At 45.4% G+C, this 9,737-nt stretch overlaps 1 protein-coding gene across 1 annotated transcript; it reads right to left on the minus strand.

Moving 5' to 3' along the window:
- Positions 1 to 330: 330 nt before the first annotated feature.
- Positions 331 to 7,313, minus strand: LOC130477840 (zinc finger protein 394-like). The gene is made up of 4 exons (XM_056849917.1): positions 7,145 to 7,313; positions 5,465 to 5,591; positions 3,014 to 3,057; positions 331 to 336 (listed from the first exon to the last, which is right to left on the minus strand). The coding sequence occupies exons 1-4, from the start codon at positions 7,301 to 7,303 to the stop codon at positions 331 to 333; spliced, it is 336 nt and encodes a 111-aa protein (XP_056705895.1). The 5' UTR covers positions 7,304 to 7,313.
- Positions 7,314 to 9,737: the final 2,424 nt, after the last annotated feature.

A 9,737-nucleotide genomic window follows, 5' to 3' on the forward strand; every position in this document is an offset into this window, starting at 1 on the left:
TAAACACAGACCTGGTGGAAGGGAAAGAACCAGTGGAATACGGTCGTCCCTGGATACAAACTCTATAGAAATGACGGGGATATCAAGGAAGGCATAGTGTCTATTTAACTAGGGACCATATAAAAAACACTCGTCCATAGAATCCTTTTGGGTGATGATTCCAGGACCCAAAGGTAATTTAGTACTGGGGACATTCTACTGATCCCCTGACCAAAAAGCTTAGGGAGATTTAGAGGTGGAGAAGATCCCAGGTTCAATCCCCAGCAAAAAAAAGCAACCAAAATGATCAGGGGGCTAGAGCAACTGCCCTATGAAGAGTGGTTAAAATGCTTACGGCTGTTTAACAGGGAAAGAAGGCCGTTAAGGACAGACATGATACGTCTATAAAATTATGAATGGTATGGAGAGCATGGACAGGGAGAAGCTTTTCTCCCTGTCTCATAATACTAGAATGTGGGGTCATCTGCTGAAGCTGGATGGTGAGAGATTTTAAACAGATAACAGGAAGTATTTCTTCACAAAACACATTGTTAAATTGTGAAACTCCCTGCCCCAAGATGTGATTATAACTGCCAACTTGGAAGGCTTTAAGAGAAGACGAGTTGGCTTTCATATGCCAACTTTCTCTACCACTTAAGGCAAAATCAAACTGGCTTACACTCATTTTTGTTCCCCTCCCCACAACAGACACCCTGTGAGGTAGGTGGGGATGAGAGAGAGCTCTTAAGAGAAATGTGACTAGCCCAAGGTCACCCAGCTGGCTTCATGAGGGAGTGGACATGTTCATGGAGGATAGGGCTATTAATAGAAACTAGTAAAAATGGATACTGGTTACGATGCAAACCTATCTTCTCCAGCATCAGAGGGGCATGCCTATTATATTAGGTGCTGTGGAACACAAGCAGGATAATGCTGCTGCAGTTGTCTTCTTTGTGGGCTTCCTGGAGGCACCTGGTTCGCCAGAATGTCTTTTCTTATGTTGTTATGATATATAAGTTGGTCTTAAATTTCCTTCCACCCTCAGAGCCTATCCTTCCTTTCTACCCTTGGGATCTATTAGAGGCTTCAAACATGGCATAAGCTTTTTCCATAGTCCCAGCATTTACACTATTTCCCTCCACACATGGTTAGGTTTGTCTACAGAGGAATCCCTTTACAAGAGATTACATGGCTTCAGACCCTTCTATAGTCTGAGGTTGTCTTTGTGAAAATTACCGCTCTGACTGAATTTCTTTCCACACACGGAGTGTTTTCAAAAGATGGCTCCATTGTGTGGGTTCTTAGGTGCTGTTGAAGATTGCCACTCTGATTAAATCTCTTTCCTCACTCTGACCATTCAAATGGGTTCTCCCGTGTGGGTTCTTTGGTGCCGTTGAAGATGGTGACTGTGACTGAATCTCTTTCCACACTCTGAGCATTCAAATGGCTTCTCCCCTGTGTGGGTTCTTTGGTGCTGTTGAAGATTGCCATTGTGACGGAATCTCTTTCCACACTCTGAGCATTCAAACGGCTTCTCCCCTGTGTGGGTTCTTAGGTGCTCTTGAAGACTGCCACTGTGACTGAATCTCTTTCCACACTCTGAGCATTCAAATGGCTTCTCCCCAGTGTGAGTTCTTAGGTGCTTTTGAAGATTGCCACTGTGACTGAATCTCTTTCCACACTCTGAACACTCAAAAGGCTTCTCCCCTGTGTGGGTTCTTACATGCTCTTGAAGATGGCTACTGCAACTAAATCTCTTTCCACACTCTGAGCATTCAAAAGGCTTCTCTGCTGTGTGAGTTCTTTGGTGCTTTTGAAGACTGCCACTGAGACTGAATCTCTTTCCACACTCTGAACATTCAAAAGGCTTCTCCCCTGTGTGGGTTCTTACATGGTCCTGAAGACTGCCACTGTGACTGAATCTCTTTCCACACTCTGAGCATTCAAAAGGCTTCTCCCCTGTGTGGGTTCTTAGGTGCTGTTGAAGATGGCCACTGCGACTGAATCTCTTTCCACACACTGAGCATTCAAATGGGTTCTCCCCTGTGTGGGTTCTTAGATGCTCTTGAAGACTGCCACTGTGACTGAATCTCTTTCCACACTCTGAGCATTCAAAAGGCTTCTCCCCTGTGTGGGTTCTTAGGTGCTGTTGAAGATGGCCACTGCGACTGAATGCCTTTCCACACTCTGAGCATTCGAATGGCTTCTCCCCTGTGTGGGTTCTTAGATGCTCTTGAAGACTGCCACTGTGACTGAATCTCTTTCCACACTCTGAGCATTCAAATGGCTTCGCCCCGGTGTGAGTTCTTTGATGCAGTTGAAGATTGCCTCTGCAACTGAATCTCTTTCCACACTCTGAGCATTCAAAAGGCTTCTCCCCTGTGTGGGTTCTTAGGTGCTGTTGAAGATGGCCACTGCGACTGAATCTCTTTCCACACTGTGAGCACTGAAAAGAGTTCTCCCTTGCATGTATTTGTTGATGTACAAGGAACTGTGATCTGTATCTGAAGTACTTTCCACACTGAAAGCATTCATGTGCCCTCATTAGACTATGTTTTGGGGAAAGTGCATTACTGTTTCTTCCATTAGAGAACATCTTTCCACTCTCCGAGCAGATCAACGGCTTCTCTCCTGAATGAATTGTTTGGTGTAGAAAAAGGTCTGATTTCTGTGAGAAGCTCTTGCCACAGGCTGAGCAGGTAGAATGTTTCTCTCCTGCATGTGTTCTTTGATGTTTAAAGAGCTCTTCTCTGCAAAGGAAGCTCTTTCCACACTCCAAGCGTTGATGAGTCTTCTTTCCTCCGTGCATTTGCAAATCGATATCACACTGGGTTTCATCTGAGAAGTTCATTCCACACTCCAAGCACTTATATGCTTTCTCTACCATGTGGATTAGTTTGCGGAAATCCTGCCCTTGGCCAGGAATGGCTTTGTCCCTCTTCTCCACCACATGACTCCCTTTCTGCCTCTTAGGTCTGCCTTGATTCTTGATGTTTCCTTTCTTATCTTCATTCTGGACTTTATCTGGCAGTACCTGATGCGGTTTCTCATGGCCCCCATTCCACTGATCATCCCCTGCTGGAATAAAAAGAGAGATCCCATTAGCCCCCACTCAAGCAAGTCTAACCTTCCCTTGAAGTTTTATCCATGCTCAAAACATCGCACTGGCTTTTTCCTGATGTACGTTGAAGTGTATATTAACAGACACTTGAAAGGGACACAAAACCCTGCTGCACCAGAAAGGCTTCGTTTGCAATATTGTTGAAGGCTTTCACGGTCAGAGTTCATTGGTTCTCGTAGGTTATCTGGGCTGTGTAACCGTGGTCTTGGTATTTTCTTTCCTGACGTTTCGCCAGCAGCTGTGGCCGGCATCTTCAGAGGAGTAACACTGAAGGAAGTGTCTCTGAAGATGCCGGCCACAGCTGCTGGCAAAACGTCAGGAAAGAAAATACCAAGACCACGGTTACACAGCACGGATAACCTACGAGAGCTTCGTTTGCAGTTTAATGATTTATACAGCTCCTCACCTGAGTGAATTCTTTGATGTGAAGTAAGGGCTGGTTTCCGACTGAAGGTATTTCCACACTCCACGCAGGCATATGGTTTGTCTCCTGAGGGAATTTGCCTCTTAGAAACAACACTGAAGATCTTTCCAAAAGCTACATTTTCATTTTCCCTGGAGCAGATTCTCTGGTTAGCACAGAGGCCTTCGTTCCTTCTTGTTTTGGTTGACCTTTCTTCGTGGACTGGGATTTCATGGAAGCCCCCTACTTGAGACGGAATCGGCTTATCCCTCCTCTTGTCTGTGTGGCTTCCCTCCTGCCTCTGTGGTCCTTCTCCATAGTTTCCTTTGGAGTCTTCATTCTTGACTTCTTCCAAACAAAATCCCTGGAATCCCCCAAGCGGCTCCTCTACATGTGATCCTGGAAGAAAGGAAGAGGTCCAGTCAGCACCTATGCAAGAAGCCAAGCCACCCATCAGGCACTGCTCATTAATGGAGATAGATCACAATAGCTAGCCATGTTAGTCTGTCAATAGCAGTAGAAAAGAGCAAGAGTCCTGTAGCACCTTAGAGACTAACACAATTTCTGGCAGGGTACGAGATTTCGTGAGCCACACCTCTCTTATTTAGATAACCATCTCACGAAAGCTCAGACCCTGCTAGAAATTTTGTTTGTCTTTAAGGTGCTAGTGGACTCTTGCTCTTTTCCACTGCTCATTAATGGGTGTGCATTTCCTTCATCAGACCTTCTTCCTCTCCCAACTGAGCTGCTGGTCAAACTTCTTCCCCAGCCAGGCCCACCCCACATTGTAAAAAAATGCCCCATACTTCCCACATGTACCTTAAAGAAAAAAGTGGAAAATAATAGTTCCCTCACTGGTCACATTTGACTTGTCATGCAACTCTTTTGATTCTCTGCTCTTGATGATTAAATAGACGAGAAGAAGAGGTTTTTAATTGTAATTTTGTCTAATGAAGATATATTGATGAGTGATGTGTGATTTTCTCTTTTCTTCTCTCCTCCCTCCCCCCCCCCCATTCAGGTCATCACTTTACAGGATGCCTATTTCTGGATGTGTTTCTAAAATATGTAAATGTATATATAAACACTGAAGAAGGCCACATAGGCCGAAACACGTTTGGGTTGTTTATTGGTCATTTACACTGATTTTTTATCATCAACTACGTTGGAAAATTAGCAGCTATTTTTATATATTCTTGATCAGCCTGTATATTTAAGGTCGAGTGTTTTGAATTTGGTGTACATTGTATAATAAGTAATATCAGTATTATGTTATAATTTTCAGCTCAACTTTAAGTACTTTGAGAAGGTTTTTACACCCTGCTTTTTTCTAACCTCAAGTCTCAAAGCGGCTGACAAATCACATTCCTTTCTCTTCCCCACAACAGGCACCTTGGGAGGTAGGTATCACATGGTTTGCCATTGTCTGCTTCCGCGTGGGCTGAGAGAGTTCTGAGAGAACTGTGACTGGCCCAAGGTCACCCAGTAGGCTTCAGGTGGAAGAGTGGGGAATTGAACCGGGTTATCCAGATTACATTAAAGATTAAAGCCCACAATCCAGTGTAAGAGGGACAGATGCATTCCAGATCACAGTCGGAGGGGATGACTGTAATTCCATCTGGAGAACAACTGTGTTGTAATGGTTGGCAACTGAGCAATTAGGAGGTGGTCCCTTCCAGAGTTTTCCTGAGATAGGTTGTAGAAGACCGTCTTTTATCCTGTTCTTTGTTCAACTTGCAAAATTGTTCTGTGACCATATCAATATTTGTATTCCACATATAACTCTGTTGGACTTCTTTATATTTGCAGCCAAACATTACACATATATGGCACTCTAATTATGGCTACCTAGGTTTTTGTTTTGATTAAGGTTCCTTTTTTAACATAGTGGTACTTCATTTGGATTGGTGTCATCCCGATGGCAGCCATTTGCACATACAGCACCTACAAAAGAGCCTTACCCAGAGAGGCCACGCTCCCATAGTTCTCCTGCATGACTTCCTGGTAAAGAGCTCTTTGGCCTGGATCCAGCAGGGCCCACTCTGCCTCTGTGAAATGCACGGCCACCTCCTCAAAGGAAACCGGAGACTGAAAGGAAAAGCAGATGCCCTCATCAGAGATCAAACCAGGCAGAGACGGCACTCTGGAAGGGGGCATTCTGGGAGGGTGCAGGATGGAAAGCCTGGCATGGGTAAATGGAGTGGTGTTCAGGGCCTCTTTCACTCGAACACCCTAGCAGCAACTGCAGGAGCAACCCTCTTCCCCTCCCCCCGAGAAAGGAAGGGGGACTCAGGTGTCCCCCGCTCATCTCCCCTACCTGGACCAGAGGTGAAGCAGCAGCTTTCACAACTCTGCAAAGTTGACGGCTTAATAGCATCTCTCCACTGCCTGCGAGGGAGACAATGGAGGAAGGAAGCATGTTAGCCTAGACTTACCTTTCATTTACTTGTCAGAATCCTGCTTCACACACACCCAATTCCAGGGTGGATGTACTCTTTGTGTGTGAGTGTGTGTTTGTGTGTGTGCCATCAACTCACAGCTGACGTTTGGCGACCCCATACAGTTTTTCATGGCAAGAGACATTCAGAGGTGGTCTGCCGTTGCCTGCCTCTATGTCCCACCCTTGATGTGATGTTCCTTGGAAGTTGCCCATTGAAACACTAACCGGGGCCATCCCTGCTTAGCTTCTGAGATGTGACGAGATCAGGCTAGCCTGGGGAGATCCAGGTCAGGGCATGTATTATGTATACTCAAGAAAATTCACAATGGTTTTTTTTAGTAAATGGTGGGAGAAGTGGAAGAGAAGCAACAGAGACCTATGAGCCTTGGGATGCTCTTAAATGCTGCTGACACTATTCAGACTTCTTTGAGTCTTGAAATTTGCCCTGTGAAATCTGGAGCTCAAAAACATGTCAGTGATCCTGCTGGGTCATACTTAAGGCCATTCTCCCGATGAGTTGGCACTGGTGGGGGGAAAAGAGGGATCAGAAATGAGGTTGCACAACGTGTCTATGACAGTCCAAAAACCCAGACATGACTTCAGCACATCTGAAAACTCTACAGTAAAATAAACGGATTCCCACGGCACCTGTGTCCAGGTTTTCAGCTGGATGCGACATCAACGTGACATGAATCTGTCTAATACCCCTTCAAGTGAGTGACCATCACTACATCCTGTGACACAGTCCCACAAGCTCACTCTGCATTGGGTGCAGACGTTTTTCCTTTCTCTACCCAACAACTTCACTATGCTCCCCAATCCCATCCAGCCACAAAGTACCCTTATCATGAGAGAGGGCATCTGGGGCATGCTCTTGGACCTCAGCCTGCTGCCCTTCTTCCGACAGACCTCCTTCTGTCTCAGAAAACTTTGCTTCCAACTTCAAGGATGATTCCGGCATCTGAAAGAACAGCAAGGGAGACAGGTAAGGAAAGCATGGAACGGAGCTGAGGAGATGGATCCTGCCCCTCTCCCAGAATCTTCACCCCTGCATCGACCAACAGAGCTGCTTCAAGCACAGGGGCCAGAATCAAGGTTGATGGTTTTCGCAGCCGAGTCAATTCTCTAGAGGTATTAATATCTGGCAGAGAAGCCTTAGGATAAAGTCGTTCCTTGAAGGGAGTGAAGGAAGCCCCTTCACCTGCTCTGCCTGCCTCTTCTCCTCTGCCTGACTCAGGAGGAAACCTTCAGCCAGGGCCACCGCCTGGGAACTGGTCTCTGGCCCACATTCTCTGACCCAGCACTGCATTCCCTGGGGCAGGATGGTCAGGAACTGCTCCAGGATCACCAGGTCCAGCATCTGCTTCTTGGAGTGCCTCTCCGGCTTCAGCCAGTGCTTGCAAAGTCCATGAAGTTGGATGCAAACCTCTCGGGGCCCATCGGCCTCATGGTAAAGGAACTGCCGGAAACGTCGACTCTGGACATCTGCTATCCTCGTTTCCTCAGGCAGGATCTCTGGCACAGTTCTTTCCCAAAACTCAGCACCACTCTCCACTTGGACGGGATGGGGACCTTCCTTTGACCTCTTGTCAATTCGAGGTCCTTCTGGGTCTTGCTGTTCCATCTCCTTCCCCTTCTCTTGGGTAGCCTCTGTGGAAAGATGCCCTTACTCTCGTGGCTATGAAGAAAGAGAGGAAAATATATCAAAAAGGCAGAAAGAGACCAAAAGAAAGTACACTTACATCACCTACCCTCTTGACCCAGTGAATCAGCTAACAAATAAAGCATACATTTTAAATTTTTCCTTATGTCTAATCTGCCTTGCTTCCTGGGAGTCCAGGTGGATTACACCAACTGAGTCTATACAATCAACAGAGTGGGATGTTCAATAAACCAGTAATTAGGGTTTGGGTTGTAGACCCAACCAGAAATATAAAAAAACAGAGCAGAAGCAAAGCATAAATGTTAACACAACACAGTAAACAATGCAAAATTACAGTGTAGGATCCAACTTACAACAAGATATACACAGTAGTATAGAACACAATTTCTAATGATTTGTCCAAGTAACTTTGTGAATCGTGTGAAATCCAAAGCTAATCTGCATGGCTATTCACACATTAACAGATCACTTCAGGATACAATGGTTCCATATTAACATACCACACCCTCATTAGCACATTATCTTGATACTTACAGGACAATGATTAGCACATTACCTTTGATACTTTTTGCAGGACAATGATTCAGCTCAACCCAACCCCTTTCTGACTATGTATTACTCTTCCTACACACTTGACACTGAGAGACACTGTCCTTCACTGTTACTCCTCTGAAGATGCCTGGCACAGCTGCTGACGAAATGTCAGAAAAGAAAATACCAAGACCACGGTTACACAGCCCGGATAACCCACAAGAACCAATGAACTCTGACCGTGAAAGCCTTCGACAATATTTTGGACTTACAATTGCTATCCCTTCCTCTCCACACAACAGGCAGGTGGGCCTGAGAGAGGTCACCCAGCAAGCTTCACGTAGAGGAGAGAGGAATCAAACCCAGTCCTCCAGGGTAGCTTCCACCACTCTTAACCACTGCACCATGCTGTGGTAGGTCCCACACTGATGAGAACTGATCTCCAAGGGCCATTCTTGGAGATCAGTTGTTATTAGTTCATTTTACTTTATTCCTTATCGAATATATATTTTATTCAAACAGTACTGTCCCAAAAAATGCCCCAAACCAATCACATTCTGCAAAGTCAATACTGAATACAGAAAATGTTGTACAAGTGGAACAATAGTTATATAAAAACTCAGTAGATTGCCCTGGGGAGGACCGAAGATGCCATGAGGAAGAATGACTCAGATAAACCATTGTAAAGGCATTACCATTGACATGACACACACAAATGTTGAACTGTCTACAAAGAATTCTACCGCTAGAAATACAGTAAATAAGAAATAAGCCAGGTCTGCCACTTCCAAAAACCTCAACTGAATAAGCAAAATATAAAAATTTTACGCTAGAAAACAGAAATATCTCAGTAAATATGGGAACTGAAGCACCAGTTGCGGGTTAATGAAACCAGTAGGAATATACACATTAAATAGGATTACCAACCTCCAGGTACTAGCTGGAGATCTCCTGCTATTACAACTGATCTCCAGCCATTAGAGATCAATTCACCTGGAGAAAATGGCCTCTTTGGCCATTGGATTCTATGGCATTGAAGTCCCTCCCCTCCCCAAACCCCGCCCTCCTCAGGCTACACTCCAAAACCCTCCCACTGGTGGCAGACAGGGACCTGGCAACCCTACACATGAACGAGAAGTCACTCCACCCAACATCAATGAGCGGGAAAAAGTATTGGTTCTTTCTCTAGAAGTGTGTGGTTGGCCTCAACAAGGGCCAGGGCATTTTTGGCCCTGGCCCCAGCCTGATGGAATGCTCTTACGAGTAACATCAGGGCCCTGCAGGACCTTCAGAAGTTCTGCAGGGCTTGTAAAGCAGAGCTATTCCACCAGGCGTACAATTGAGGGCAACTACAGGCTGTCGTCATTACTGGCCTCCCTTCCCTCTCCTCCTCGGGGCTTCTGATATGAGGATTTGGCTGCATGGCCGTGCCTCCGACGGCCCTGTAATTATATGAGTACCATCTTGTTAACTGTATTGAATGGTTTTATGCATTTTATTGATTACTTATGAATTTTAGAAATATATTATTTTATTATGATTGTTGTTCTCTGCTGTCAGGTAAGAGAGAGGAATGGGGATCTTCAATAGCTGCCACCAC

Source organism: Euleptes europaea, chromosome 5 (genome assembly GCF_029931775.1).
Source record: "Euleptes europaea isolate rEulEur1 chromosome 5, rEulEur1.hap1, whole genome shotgun sequence".
NCBI classification, from domain to species: Eukaryota; Metazoa; Chordata; class Lepidosauria; order Squamata; family Sphaerodactylidae; genus Euleptes; species Euleptes europaea.